This window comes from Molothrus aeneus, chromosome 13 (assembly GCF_037042795.1).
Source record: "Molothrus aeneus isolate 106 chromosome 13, BPBGC_Maene_1.0, whole genome shotgun sequence".
NCBI classification, from domain to species: Eukaryota; Metazoa; Chordata; class Aves; order Passeriformes; family Icteridae; genus Molothrus; species Molothrus aeneus.
The window spans coordinates 19,018,759-19,034,317 of record NC_089658.1 but is presented as its reverse complement, the minus strand read 5'-3'; the positions used below and the strand labels follow the sequence as shown (position 1 = coordinate 19,034,317).

General features: G+C 50.9%; 1 protein-coding gene across 3 annotated transcripts in view; it reads right to left on the bottom strand.

Moving 5' to 3' along the window:
- Positions 1–700: 700 nt before the first annotated feature.
- SMAD3 (SMAD family member 3) overlaps positions 701–15,559 on the bottom strand; it is a 68,604-nt gene continuing 53,745 nt past the window's right edge. For 2 of the 3 annotated variants that reach the window (XM_066558952.1, XM_066558953.1), the window contains exon 6: positions 10,457–11,511. In XM_066558952.1, coding sequence (XP_066415049.1) covers positions 10,643–11,511 — 869 coding nt within the window. In that variant the 3' untranslated portion in view covers positions 10,457–10,642. Of the gene's footprint in view, positions 4,921–6,494; positions 6,640–8,868; positions 9,007–10,456; positions 11,512–15,559 lie in introns of those variants that run through there. The other variant, XM_066558955.1, reaches the window with a different exon arrangement.

Genomic DNA, 15,559 nt, shown 5'->3' with positions numbered 1-15,559 from the left:
CACTGTCCCCGGGGTGGCACCTGCCCGCCCTCAGCCATGGGCTTTGGAATTCTGCCCCTGGGACGGACAGCCTGGAGGTTAATCAGGAAAACTTTCCCACCAGGAGCACGGGGCGGCCATGGACGGCTCACCGGGGAGGGAGGGTGGAATCTCTGCTCCTCAAGGCTTTTCCCCAGGATTTATTGACTGGACTTGAGTCTGCAGCTCCTCCGTGGAGACACGGCAGGAACTCGGGGTCTGCTCCTGACTGGGCACTGCAGGGCGAGCAGTGAATGCTCCTCTGCAGCTCCTGCTCTCCTGAGCTGGTCACAGCTCCCCAGCTCCCTGCATGGAGTTCCAGTGGCACCTTGAACCTGGGAATGCTCAACTGTGCCTGACTTCTCCAGCAACTTCTCCAGGACAGTAAATCCTTGGAGCACAGAACTCCACTTATACTCACCCCTGAGTCCCATTAGTTAAAAGAACTAAATGCAATTTTAAAATTATTTTTTATAGATTTGACTTTAAATTCTTGAACAAAACTGTCCCAGCTGTAAAAAGAAGGAGGGTCTTACCTGTCACTGAGCTCTTGTGTGCTTCACTGGGATTGCACCAACCTAAGGATGCTGCTGTGTCCCAATCACTGTCATGGCAGCACTCTCAAACTGTCAGTTTGTGTCCTTAAATACATTCCTCCAACAGCCTGATGTGCTCACGAGCCTCGGTTTTCAAATCAAAGTTTATTAAAATGTCAAGAACAGAAACCTTACAGTTCCACATGGAAAGGGAGGGCGTACATGGGACAGGCCTGGAGTAACAAAGGCAGTAATGCTGCAGGGAGGGCAGGATGGACAGACAGCCGGGGAGGACTCACAGCCCCCGTGGATCCATCCAGGGGCTGGGCTAGGGGAGCACAGGAGGAACTGCCAGGTCTGGAGGGGCAGAGGATGACCCAGGCAGCTCTGGAGGAACAGGTTTTGGTTTTTACAGCCCCATCAAGCCCCAAGGGCCCTTCTGAGACCCCAACTGGTGCAGCAGCAGCACCGTGGCTCCTGAGGGCTCGGGGACTTTGTGCTCAGCTCTGTTCTCACATCACAAACTCCTCATTTCCAGCAATCATCAGCAAAGAGCAGATGGAAGGTTTAATACTCTGAGTCCTTAATTGCCCCTTCTGCTAAAAATTAAATATTGGATTCATCTGAATATTCGAGACAGACACATAAATACGAAAGCAGGTACATAGTAAAAAACATTGAACTTCTCAAGCACGCCACTCAGGCCAGCCCTACAGAGGGCCTGCTTCTCATCCCAGCTTAGCACAGCCATGAAATTCCATCCTCCTGCCCCTCAGAGACCCAGGAGAGCTCTGGGTGCTGTGCACGTGGCTGAAGCCCTTCCCGGGCTGGGCTTTCCTGCTTTTCCAGTCAGGAATCAGCTGAAGGCACAGGAGCCACCACTGCTGCTTGGGATGAGTCCTGAACATCCTTCACCCCACAGAGGATCCTGCAGGGTTCAACCACGCTGATGCAAGGGGAGGAAACTGTGAGGAACTCAGGGCTCCCTCAGCCTTTTCCTGGCACACAGGGGCAGCCAGAGCTCCAGGGAAGTGCCTTACCATGGGATTTCTCCTTCTTTGTGCATAGGCACCCTGACTGCTGGAGATTAAGTCAAATGGACAGCACTGGATTACTCCTAAGACAAGCTTAACACAAAATACAACCTGCAATTCAATACATTAACAATAAACAGATCACCACAGCCTGGGAAAGCACAGGGTGTCCTCTGCCTGCAGCCAGGCCCTGCTGTGCAGCCTCACCAAGGGAAGAGTCAAAGGTCCTGCTACTGACTCTGCAGGAACAAAACCGGGTGAAACGCTGGAGAAACGAGCCCAGCCTGCCATGAAATGAGAGGATGTTCCAGCCTGGAGCTGCAAGCTGAGCCAGGGCAGGCTGCTCCCATCCCTTTGAGCTCCACACCAAAGCTGCTTTAATCGACTTCTAGGAGAAATCAAACAAAGCCTCCTGTGCCCTCAGGGCCCTGCTGCCCCCAGCAATCCCAGCCCAATCCCTGCTCCCTGGCCTTGGTGGCCCCAGCAGCAGGAATTCACCCCATCCGCAGCCACTGCAACTGTGAGCGCCCAGGGCAGCGTGGGCACAACATGCCCAGCCCAGCCCCATCCCTGCCCTGTCCAGGGCTCTGCTGGGCTCCCCAAGGTGACTCCAGAACCCACAGAGCTCTCATGAATCAGGGAGCAGCAAACAAAGGGGAGAGAGGAAATTAATGCTGGAGTGGAGATAATCTCCCCTTTATCTCACTGCTCTGCTGGGCCAGCTCACATTTTCCACTGGAAGGCATTTCACTTAAGAGATGATGAGGGGAGATTAACCAAAGTTTTTATGCATCATCTGAATCCTGGGTTTCAAAAGGCCTCAATTAATATTGGTCAGCAATTAATTATCCTTTAGCAAGGGGCTGTAGCTCTGGTTCCCAGCGGAAATCCAGGGTGGCTGTGGAGGTGACTCCGTGTGCAAATTTCATATTAAAGTTGGGATTTATTCCCACTCGTGGCCTCTGGATCAGGCTGGGCTCCTGCGCACACCATCACCTGTAATCCCTCTGGGATTTCAGAGGGCATTTCTGTGGTTAATGCAGGAGGCACCCGAGTCCAATTTCCTCTGTGATTACGAGGACAACAGCAACAACATTTGTCACCAAAATAAGCAAGTAAGACACTCATGGAAGAAACCCAGAGCCATTTTACAGAGCACATTTTCCCCCCTCTCATTTAAACAGCCAGAAGTCAAATATTTCTACAAAATTCAGGATAAACTTTTCTTTACAGCTATGTTAGAAACCTGTATCTGAACCAATGCTGGACCAATCCATGGTGACATCAGACCTGCTTTGTAAAAGGCCCAAAAAAATCCTGTTTTATACAGATCTCTTCTTGCCCCAGTCTGTGCAGGCAGACCTGTAACTCAGATCAGACACATTGCAAAATTTAACAAATCAAACATCTAAAAGCCTCCAGTGCTGCTTGTGCTGTGCTGCACAGAACAGCTGCAGTCCAGACTCAGCCAGAGGATTTCCCAAAGTCCTGTGTGACCAGGAGCACATCCACCAGGAGAGTCCTCCTCACACTCCAGATGTTTAAGAAGGCAATTCCTGGTTTCTGGAAGGGAACTCCCCCAACCATCCCTTCATCTGCATTCAGCAGCAGCGGCCTCTGGGATCTGTTGTGGTGGCACTGGGTCCCCTCAGCTCCAGGAGTGGTGACCAGCTGTGCCAAAGCAGGAGAGGCTGGCAGAGGTCTCTGGGGAACGAGCCTTGGCAGAGGAGGAGCATGGACATTCCTGGTGGGTGTTTGATCCAGTCAGTTCCCCCAGTGGATCAGGGCACTCCCACAGAAGTTTGCAGGACTAAAGCAAAACCATCCTCAAGTCCATCCCAGTCAGTCCTTCCCACAGCCACATCCAGCTTGTTTGTCTTTCATAGATAAAAAACAAGGAAAAAAAAGATTTCCATAGGAAACTGATTATCACTTTCTCCCCTCCCCCTCTAATATTTTGGCACAAATGCATAAGATATTCACTGCAGATATAAAGAAACAGATAATTGGACAGCACTGACAAAGTTATGAGACTTATTTGGCAAATGTGAACCATAAAAACAAGTGCTAAGGGGTTTTTTCCAGTTGTGGAAATTGTTTGCCACGACAGTTGCTGCAGGGATAAAAAATATTAAACAGTCTGGAGCATGTATGTTTAAAATGAACATTTTATAATACAAGTAAATACACACTCTCCCAATTTCTCCAGGCAAAAACACATCTTAGAGCATTTTCATCAGCTGGAACAGTTTCACACAGAGGGCTGGTTGTGTCTGAGATGTCCTGGCTGCTGCATGTGACAGCGCAGGATCCCCTCCAGGGGCGCTCCACAGCCAGGCCTGGACATTCCCCCCCTGCTGCACCTGGACACGGAGCCCTCGGGCTTTGGAGAGGCAGAGACTGGGAAAGCACAGCCCAGGGCTGCTGTGGTTAATGCAGAGACTGCAGAGAATGAGCCTGAGCTGCTCCAGGCAGGGCTCCCCACGGGACAATTCTCCCTCTGGGAGCAGCTCCAGTCAAAAATGCTGCAGCAACACCACAAAGAGCCTCCAAGTGGGCTTTTGCTCCATGTGAACCCAGGCTGATCCATGAGGGCATCATCCCTCGGGCACCAGGCAAGGCTCTGCCTCCTTGCTGCAAGTCCAGTGTGGGAAATTCCTTCCTTTTCGGAACATTCCTGGGGAATTCCTTCTTCTGGGTGTTTGAAATGCCTCCTTCCCCCTGGTGCTGCAGTACCGGTGTGGATCAGGTGGGTGGTGCAGGAATGCACGGGCAGGAGCCATCCCAGAGTCCCACAGGCTCTGGTGTTCCCATCCTGGAGCCCCACAGGCTCTGGTGTTCCTGGGGTGCTGCAGAGTGTGTGAGGGAAGGGGAAGTTCCCTGGCAGCTGGGATGGCTCCTGTGCCACACACAGCCTGGAGGCAGGAGAGCACTGCCTGCTCTCCACTGGAACAACATCCAGCTCTTCATCCTCACCAACTCCAGCTCCAAACTCCAGCTGCAGCCCGACCAAAGTGCCGACAGTTTCAGTGGAAGTGGCTTAAATGGGTATTTAAAAACAACAACAAAACAAAGAAAACCCACTTCTTTTTTTTGTTTTTGAAGCAGATTTTTTTCTCATCGCTTGAATAACTGGGGAGTTGTTTACTATGCCTTTGCTAAGGGTGCTGCAGAGTCCTTGTTCCCCAGGGGCCCCAGGAGGGTTTCCTTAGGAGACGCTGGAGCAGCGGATGCTGGGGGAGCCCATCTGTGTCAGGACCTTGTCCAGCCACTGCAGGGGCCCGTTGAGGTGCAGCTCGATCCAGCAGGGAGTGCTGGTCACCGTCTGCCTCCTGCCAGGGAAGAGCACACACCACCAATGTGACTGACAGAACTCAACAGAACAGGCTTCCCAGCTCCTGAGCTGCTTCCACAACCACCCTGGCCAAAGGAATGGCTCTCCTCTGCAACAGCCTCTGCCCTGCACTGCTGGTTCCTTTTAAAAACCCACCTTGTCCCTCCGTATTTGTTATGATCCCACAGGAGCAGCTTGCTATTTACTGCTCCGATTCCTGGGAACAGGCAGCTCATTCCATGAAGGGACAGAAGGTGTTGATCTAAGCAAAAGCCATTTTTCCTTTGCAGACCTTTCCTAGTTAGACAGCAAGGCCCATGTTCACCAAACATGTTCAGTTTCCCCATGCACAAGACAAGGATATTCACTTTTTACTGTACCCTTGGGTTTTAGTAGAATGTGGAAGTGCTGGGAAGAGCTGACCCCAAGCCCTGCAGACCCTTCCTGCATCCAGAGGCCCTGCTGGGCCAGAGCTCAGCTGCTCTGACCTTCCCCTGCACAAATCCCTCTTCCCCTCCTGTCGCTCTCCCTGAGCATCTCCAGAAGGCAAAGCACAGAGATGGGGGGGAAATAAAAGGAAAGGGAGACCAAGACATGGAGCCAGGGGCTCTCCCTCCTCTGCTGAGGCATGGCTGAGGTCTTGTTCCAGGCAGGGACAGCTGCTGTGGAGGAGGGAGATTATAAAGCAGGAGAAACAGCCTGGAAACAGCCTCGCTTTACACCCCCACTTCCCTTGGAATCTGGTGATGGGAGGGAGAACCTGAAATCTGTGGGACCAGGGACAAACCAGAGGTGAAAAGGGGACTGACTCTGCTTGGGGGGCTGCCCTGAGCTCCCACCACCATCCCTGTCCCTGTCCATCACAGACTGCTCATGGAATTGGCTTCTCCCCCTTCTGCACCAAATCCTTGGCACAGAGGAGCACTGAACACCCCCATGCAGACTGCTCAAAGGTGAACCAGGGATCAGGGAATGGCCCTCTGGATGCTCCACAGGAACATCTCCATCTCTGCATCAGATGGAGAGCTCTGTGGCACGGAGAGGCAGCCCCGGCCCCGCGGGGATCCCTGGCTTTCCGTAAGTCACGCTCCTCTGCAGCTCATTAGGGCCTGGCTGGGAGCCAGCCCTGAGCTGCTCTGGCCCCAGCTCAGGACGATTTCAAAACAAAATGGACTCCAAACATCTGGAGAAATGAAGAAAGTGGCAGAGCAACGTGCAGGGCCTGGGCCCCAGCTGGTCCTGAGGCCTCTCCCCCTCCTGCAGCAGAGCAGCCCCGGAATGGCAGCGACCCCACAGAGCTTCGAGTGAGGCCACAGCTCTAAAGGGTGCAGAGTTCAATATCTACACATTACCCTGGGCTTAAATCCTCACCAGCTTTCCCTCTCAGAAAACAACACCCATTTTCCACTGAATTGCATTTCCCCTGCTTGTACCAGGAGCAGAGCCTGGGGTGATCCCCGAGCCAATCCCAAGAGCCATGACCCATCCCTGTTCCTGAGCGGGCTGAGACCCTGCAGACAGCACTGGCAGCTCTGGGAGGGAGCTGAGGAGCAGCAGCCCAGGAGGCCCCACCTGTACTCGGCGCCCCAGCCCTTGACGAAGCTCATGCGGATGGTGCACATGCGCGTCAGCTGGTACACGGCCTCGAAGCCCTGGTTCACCGACTGCGCCAGCAGCGCCGCGAACTCCTGGTTGTTAAAAATCTTCAGGTTACAGCCTGGGGGAAAGGACACAGCAGGGACACGGCATTGGCTCGATGGCATTGACAATTCTGGCTTTTCAGAGAATTCCAGGCTGCTTTCCCATGTCCTCAGAGCCCAGGGACAGGAATGGAGGTGCCACATCTTCACAGGGAGAAGGAAAAGGGGAGAATTCTGAATGCTGGAGCCCCCCAGCAGGCTGTGACTGGAGAGACCAGGCTTGGAAACCTCCTGTGGAACCTCCTTCTCTCTCCTGGACACCATTTCCTTCCTATTGTAATTTAAAGCCTGACTGACTGAGCGCTCACCAGCAGAGATCCCTGCAGGGCCTGGAGGGGAGGAACGCACAGGCTGAACACAGGAGCAGCTCCCTGTGCTGGACTGACACGGGTCTGTCACAGAACAGGGAAGCTCTGCAGTGAAACCACTCTGACACACCAGGAAGCGGCTCTGAGGGTTAAAGAGTGCCAGGGCTGGTGGCAGGGCTGCTCCTGCTAAAATCCTCTCTCCAGTTTCACTACCATGTGCCAAACACGTTCCCTTCAAAACACAAGTTTTTCCCCTGATGTTTATCCCCAGCTAAACAACTGAGAACAACTTATTCAACTGCTCTTAGGGGAAAAAGGTGAAATATCATAACATCCTTCATAGTTTAGATAAATAAATAAATGCCCCACTCTTTAAAAAGTGTTTCTACATTTGCTTTCTCCCAGATAACCATAAACAAGTTAAACTCTGAAACCAGGCACTCAGCTAAGGCTCATTTGGGATTACAACATGGGCCAAGGCTGAAAAACAACATTTGGAGTGGGATGAATTGTGTTTTGCTAAGAAGCACTTTGTGAGCCTCCTCTCCTGGGCTGGACTCAGCTGGTGTGGAGCAAAGGGTGACCACAGCAGCTGCAGGAAGCACTGCCCACTTCTGGAAGCAGGGAAGAGCCCAGGGCTGCAGTCTCAGGGAGCCTGAAGGGAAGGTTGAAGGGTGGAAGTGTCAGGGCCAGGCTGAGCTCAGGAAAGGAGGAATAAACTCCAGGAGGATCCCAGTGCAGGATCCCAGCCCTTGGGAACACTTGGGATCAGGTGTCTCCACGGGGGAGAGAGGCAATGACTCCATCCTGTCAACGAGGCAGTGAAGAAACTGCTTCAAACCCAGCAAAGATTTGAAGAACAGGCAGCCAAAGACTGTGGCAAAAGTGGGGAGAGCTGGATCCAAAAGCTGCGCCTGAGCTGGGTCTGAGCGGAAATGTGGGCTTTTCATGTCTGCAGATGTTGACTCCAGCCAGGGTGGACTCCTGTGATGTGGTGGGGAATTAAGTCATAATTTGCAGCACTGGCAGCTGCATCTGAGAAAGGAAACCCATTAGGATGGGCCAGAGCTTGGAGCGTATGGATCTCCTCTCAAAAGAAAAGAATTCAAATATTTCTAAACAAAGAAGTTCGGTTTTTAAATATATACAGGCTTTTAACTGTAAAAAAGTCAGCTTGTATAAGCTTAGCTAAATAACCAAATTCCATTTCAAACAGCCTCTCCTCTCTTACCAGCTTTTTGCATTTATCTAACAAAAAAGCCTTTTCTTCCCAAGTAGATGAAATAAATTATCTTGTAACCTTTCAGCAAAAACTTCAGACTGTAACCAGAACAACAACGTGTCTGCAAATGTGATTTCTTTAGAACAAACCAATTCACACAGAGGAAGGGATTTTACTAGAGACCAGAAAAAAGGAACAATTTAAATCTATTACGGGTGAATCTAAATGAAGAGAAATTTCTTACCATTACTTAGAGGCACAAACAAAATTATCAACGTGTCTGTGAGGTAATTACAATACAAAAATGGGCTGATAAAACACTGAAGGAACAAGTGGCAGATTCTGCTCTAAGTTGTGCTTAGATTCTGTTCTGTCGGGTGAACGTAGTGCAACTACTGGAGACTCCACAGCAGCTTCCTTCAGCAGTACCTCCATCCCTAAAGCTATAAAAATGCCCTGCTGGAATTGTTGAGTGGCTAGTAAAAGAGTAAAATAGATTTTTCCAGAGAATTTGTGGGCTCCCCTTCCCTGGAAGTGCTTCAGGCCAGGCTGGACGGGGCTTGGAGCAGCACGGGGCAGCGGCGGGTGTGGGAGGGGATGTTCCAACCCAACCCAACGCGACCCAGTGTAACGCACCGCACCCACGGTACGATTTTACAGCAGCCCCGAGTGCCGCGGAGCAGGGCAGTGCCGGCCGGGGCTGTCCGTGCCCTTACCTGGCGGGATCTTGCACACCGTGGCCGGGTGCCAGCCGTAGCGCTGGTTGCAGTTCGGGGACTGCACGAAGATGGCGCTGTCGCTGAGGCACTCGGCGAACACCTCCCCGCCGATGTAGTACAGCCTCACGCCGCGGCCTGCCACACAGCGAGGGTCAGCGGGGAAACACGGGGAAAACGCCGGGAAAAACACCGGGAAAAACACCGGGAAAAACTGACCCCGGGGATAGGATAGCTCCCTCGGGCGGGGGAACTGACCCCGGGGATGGGATGGCTCCCTCAGGGAGGGGGGGAAATGCGCCAGGGGCTGGGACGGCTCCCTCAAGGGGAAAACATCGAGAAAAACTGACGCTGGGGATGGGACAGCTCCCTCAGGGGGAGAAACACCAGGGGAAACTGCCCCAGAGGTTGGGACTGCTCCCTCGGGGGGGGAAATACTGACCCCGAGGATGGGACGGCTCCCTCAGTGGGGAAAACTGCCCCAGGGCTTGGTATAACTTCCTAAAGGGGAAAAAACTCTGGGAAAACCTGCCCCAGGGGCTGGGACAGCTCCCTCAGGGAGGAAAGCCTGCCCCAGGGGCTGGGACAGCTCCCTGATCCAGCTTTAAACCAGCAGCTCAGATACCAATGATGGAAACTCTGTCCCACTGGACATTCCAATGAACTGCTCCATGGCAGGCGAGCTGAGGGAGGCAGGAGCACCAGCTCCAGTTGGAATTGTAGCTCCAGCCCCAGCCAGGTCCCTCCAAACACATGCACACTGATATTTTCCATATGACTGTTCTATCAGTTACACATGAAAGCCATCATTTCTATCAGTTAACACATGAAAACCATCATTTCTTCTGAAAGTCATCCCAGCTGGACACAACTGTTTGGAGATTTACTCAATGATTTAGAATGGAATTCCAAGGCACTTCCAAATCCTTGCCTTTTGCTAGAGATGACTTTGTGTACAAGGACACATACATTGCCCATAGGTGTTTACACAAATCATTAAAATCTCAGTTAATAGAGGAACAAAGTTGAAGAATATATTTTGTTGCTCAAATAAACATTTGATGTGGTCTCACATTCCTGTTTGAATGTGCTGCTTTCATCCTTCAACTGAGCAGAAGGAGTCTGCTGCATTTAAAATCTGATTTCTGAATCTTGGTGGGTTCTGGGGATTGGAATATAATAATCTTCGAAACAAGTGAGGAAAGATCTTCCTGTGCAAGAGGGAAGATTCTCCGATTGCTCAGGAAAGGGGAGCAAAATTAGGACAAAAATTGGGTTCATTTTTGATAGGAGTCAGCAGAAAACAGTAAAGAACAAGCAATTGACTTTTAGCAAAATTGCAGAAATTTGGGATGTTCCACTTAGCACAAGTTTCACTGAGAACAAATTGGCTGGGACCTTGGAGGAAAAGTGGAAATTGAGATGACAATCAAGGAGCTCAGTTTCCATTTATAAAAGGTCACTCAGAAAATAAAACAGTGCAGGAGGGGAAAAGAACACAGAAAATGATCCCTGACATCCCTCCAGATACACAGTGCATGAAATGGTTTTAATTCTATGACATGCAGCAATTTTAGCGTTCCTTGGTGCAGTTTTATATTACGATTATGTGTAAAAACACAATTAGCATTGTATGGGGGATCAGCCTGAAATTCCCACCCAGGGCTCTAAACCTGCTAACAGAGGGTTTTGTAGAGGGGTGTTTGAGGAGGGGTTTCTGTGAAGGGGTTTTTGTGGAGGGTTTTTGAGGAGGGGTATTTGAGGAGGGGGTTTTTTAGGAGGGTTTCTGAGGAGAGGTTTTGAGGGGGGGTTTTGAGGAGGGGTTTTGAGGAGGGGTTTCTGAGCAGGGGTTTCTGAGGAGGGGTTTTGAGGAGGGGTATTTGAGCAGGGGTATTTGAGCAGGGGTTTTGAGCAGGGGTTTCTGAGCAGGGGTATTTGAGCAGGGGTATTTGAGCAAGGGTATTTGAGCAGGGGTACTTGAGCAGGGGTTTTGAGCAGGGGTTTCTGAGCAGGGGTTTTGAGCAGGGGTTTCTGAGCAGGGGTTTCTGAGCAGGGGTATTTGAGCAGGGGTTTCTGAGCAGGGGTTTTGAGCAGGGGTATTTGAGCAGGGGTTTTGAGCAGGGGTTTCTGAGCAGGGGTTTCTGAGCAGGGGTATTTGAGCAGGGGTTTTGAGCAGGGGTATTTGAGCAGGGGTTTTGAGCAGGGGTTTTGAGCAGGGGTTTCTGAGCAGGGGTATTTCAGCAGGGGTTTTGAGCAGGGGTATTTGAGCGGTGGTATTTGAGCAGGGGTTTTGAGCAGGGGTTTTGAGCAGGGGTATTTCAGCAGGGGTTTTGAGCAGGGGTTTCTGAGCAGGGGTTTTGAGCAGGGGTTTTGAGCAGGGGTATTTGAGCAGGGTTTGGGGTGTCCCCCTGCCCAGGGGCAGTGAGTTACCGATGTGGCGCCGGGTGAGCTCCACGGCCGCGTTGCGGTTGACGTTGGACAGCAGCCCCAGGCAGAAGCGCTCCGAGTTGGAGGGGTCGGTGAAGCCGTCCACGGTCATGGAGGGCTGCGAGGCGTGGAAGGTCTCCCCCACCCTCTGGTTGAGCTCATAGTAGGATATGGAGCACCAGAAGGCCGGCTCGCAGTAGGTCACGGGCTGCAGGTCTGCACCAAGCAAAAGCCAAATCAGCCACAGCAAGGGAAAGGGGGATGGAAAAAAAACAACCCAGCTGGTTGGAACATTGTTCTGCTTCATTCCTCAGGCTCACTTCAACCAAGGTTTCATTTTAATGGACCACAGCAAGGAGGTGACATCAGCCCTGGAGCTTCTGGCACATGGAGCAATCGCAGACAGTCAAAGGCATTACTCACTTAGCAAGTGGGCTGTCACTGAGCAGCCTCGCACTGGGGGGAAATTAATCAGCTTTACTATGAAATGTGGGATCCCTTTTAGGTAGCCAGCTCCTTAAGGAGACAAAGAAAAGGAAGGAGCAGAAAATCTTGGCAAGCATAAAGCACAAACCTGCTGTCCATAGCACAGGTGTGTGCTGCACTCTAAATCTGTGCACTTGCAATCAATAAATCCAACTTCCCTTCTCACTGACCCTGCTGTGACCTCTCTGGCACTGGTGAAACCAGTAGAGTCTGCAATATGCCCCAAACTGCCTTTAACGGTGGCATCAAAGCGATTTAAAAACCTTCTCCCAGTGCACTGGATCTCAAACCATCACAGGAAAATCCATTTTCCCAGCAGGTGAAGGCTCAGCTCTTCCCCTGGGGTCCTGCTTTGCCTCATGGACTGAAGCCAAGGGCTGAAGCTGAGGAGCAGAGGGAGCTGAGGCAGCCTCAGGAAGGCAGGTGGGCACTCAGACAGCACTGAGTGATTTCACTGCTCCCCCTGAAGCCCAGGAGACTCCAGCAGAGCAAGGCTCAAGGAAAATTTCCTGGAAATGCAGCCCAGGGAGGTGCCCAGCCCTGCTGAGAGCCAAGCTGAGCAGGGACTGCAAACCAGACCCAGCCAATTGCTGAGTGCTGTTCTCCACACCCAGTGCAGGAGAAGGATTCCCTCCAGCCCTCCCCCCAGTTTATCACTTCATCCCCATTCAAACTGTGCTTAAAGACACAACAGAAGAGCTCCCATCTGGCCAAGGAGTTAACATCAAGCAGCAAAAACCAGGTTTTTCCACAGGCTTTCCAATCTGCTGCTCCTGCAGGGCTTAGGAGAATGTGGGGCTTAAGAGATAACTCCAAAAAAAATCCAAGACAGGTTTTGACCACCCCAGCCTCCTCTCACATTGACCAGGGTCTCTGCAGAGGTTTGGGAGTCTTTTCTCACCTGTACCTGTTCCTCCATAACCTTCAGGCACAGGCTGGAGCAGCCAAAAGGCACATTGGCTTCCCCTCCACTGCTGGAAGTGTTCCCAAAGTAGCCATTCATCAGGAAAATCACTTTGGTTTCTGCTTTGTTACAAGCTTTGCTGACAGCAAACAAGGAGTTGAATAGAAGTACATCTGGGGAACTCTGTAAGCCTTAGCAGGCTTCAAAATGCATGAAATTTGGAGCTTGCACCCATTCCCAGCTTCTTTTACCTGCCACTTCCTCACATTTGAATTTTACAGCTCAAAGCAAGCCCCTCTCTTGATAGAAACAGATTATTTCACACATCCACGAATGACACAAGTTTACTGTCCCTGCCTGTTTCTCCTGCACGTCCCATTGGTGTTCCCACTGGAAAATGCCACACCAGGCAAGTTTTTCCAGCAGCAGCTGTGGCCACCTCAGGACTGCTGTGGGCTCTGTGGCCCCAGCAGAGTTTGGAGAGAGGCCCAGCAAACACCAGCTCTGCCCAGAGCCTCCCAAGGTGAGTGCACCCACCAAAGAAAACAGATCAGTTCCACATGACTGGGCTCTTACTCCACATCCAAGTGCTTTTCTAATCAAAAGGCTGCTCAGCTCCAGAAAAATCAACTTGTGTTGATCCTTAAGTAATACCCTCAGGTTGGTGCTATTCAAGTTATAAAAACACTGAAACCTCTCCATGGTTTTGTGGTCCTTTCCTTCAGAAACCACCTCCACCTCGCTGGGGCTCAAGGGAACTGTGGATTCCTCACTGAAGGATGTACAGAAATTTTACTTCTGGCTTATCTGCAGCCTGAGGAAAGACACAAACCAACAAATCCTGGTTTGAGGAAAAGCTTGTCTCTAAAAACTGCAACCAAGTTTTTAATGATGCTGCTTTCTCCTGTGATTTGTAGTTTTAAACCTCAGCTTAAGCTGCTGTGGGATGGGCAAGTTCTCTCTTGTGTTAGAGCTGTCCTAAATATTCATTTTCAATTTATGGCTTCAGTGTTTGGGGAAAAGGAAGAGAATGCAGCTCTGCTGAAGCCAAAGAACCCTGTGGGGGTACACAATCAATAAAACAGGATACATGAAACCCAGGCAATTCCTGCCTGAATCACCTCTGCACAATTTCAGCCTTGACTCAGAAACAGCTTTGCTGTCAGAAGTGTCCTCTGGGCCCTGGGACGGTCCCAGTCCTGCATCCTCCCTGCCAGATCAAAGTCCTGGGGAACATCTGCTGCCTGCTCCGCTCCCCCTGTGAGCACAGGAAGCTGCTACCCTGCTTCCAGGGAGTGTGGCTGATCACAGTGTTCCTCACAGCTCAGAGACGTTTCCAGCTCTACCAATCCCAGCCCCTCCTTGGGAACAAGGAGATGCTCCCTTCCCTCTGCAGGCAGGGAAGGCTGGCTGTGCCCTGGGACAAGGGACAGAGGGACATGGATGTGACCAGGGGCCATGTGCTCACTGCTCTGACAGCTCCTGCATCAAGCATTCAGTGGAGCAATCCCTGACAATGGATTTCCTGTGCTCCAGGGATGGCCCCCTCGAACAACAATGTGTGTGTGACCACAGGGCTGCTCCTCAGCCAGCCTCAACTCCCTGACTTCATTCCCAGTGCCCACAGAATGCTGGCAACTCTCCTTTCATTTTGTTTTTAGTATTTCCCTCAGTTTGTGTTTCAGCAATAGGGAAGAGATCCTTGGATCTTGTGACTTCCACTTAAAGCTTTTGTTTGACAACTGAAAACTTGACAACTGTAATTTGGAACCAAAACTCCAACACTTCCAACTCCAACACAAACTGAAAGGAGAAATTAAAAAAAAACCCCAATATGTTACCTTGCAACACTTTTGTGCCTGGGAATGGAAAGATGAAATTCCCTGAGCTGCTTCCATGCCACGTTTCAGCCTGACATGGAAAACCTGCCCTGGGCCTCGAGGTAACCCTGCCCCTGGTGTCACACTTGGTTTGCCTTGTGCTGCTTTATTGCCTCTGAACTCCCTGGAATATGGCCATGGGGTTTAGGTCCAAAGTTCAGTTTACACAAAGCGAACTGCCTTAAAAGCTTCAGGTAGCTCTGCTCAAATAAACAAAGCAATCCTGGGACATTGCTTTCTTCATGGCAAAGCCCCCCCTCTGCTCCAGAGCTGAGAAACCCCTCCTTGCACACACTGCTGGGTGTTTGCATTTCAGTTCCATTTTCCCCAGAGATACACACAGGAAGCCTCACTGGACTCCTGCAGAGCAAAGTCCAGCCCTAGACAGTGGGGTTTGCTTATCCTGGAATGACAGGAGTGCTGCAGCAGCTCACCAGCAGCTCCTTCCTGGGCTGTGACCATCAGGCTGAAGGTCTGATTTCCCTGAGAGCAGCTCCTTGCTGCAGATAAACCATTTACAACACTCATGTGATGGCAATTTTGCCCTTGGACACTTTTAAGTGTGGCTCAGCTGCTCTTTCATTTATTATTTCGTAGCTTCCTCAAAGGCAAAACTTTACAATAAAATTAAAAGCAACAAGAAGTTCTTCATTTGTGGAAGCTCCTGCCTGAGAGCAATACATATGGTTTGCAAGAATTCAAAGGCGTTTTTTAATGCTGGTAAATTAAACTGCTTCTCTGCTGTCTGCTCCTCAGACTACAAAGAGACTCCTCATGCTTTACCAGCTTCACCTGCTCCTTTTTTTGTCCCCAGACAGCACCTGAGACATCTGATGTGTTACTAACCAGTGTTCCTGTCAGGGGGTCTGTTTCCTAGGAACTCCTCTCTGCCTTATGGAAGGCAGATACCACTTGCCAGGTTGAGTTTGTTACATGGAATTGGCTTTTATTTTTAGATTGAAAAAAAAGGAAAAATTGCAGGAAAAACTGCAAG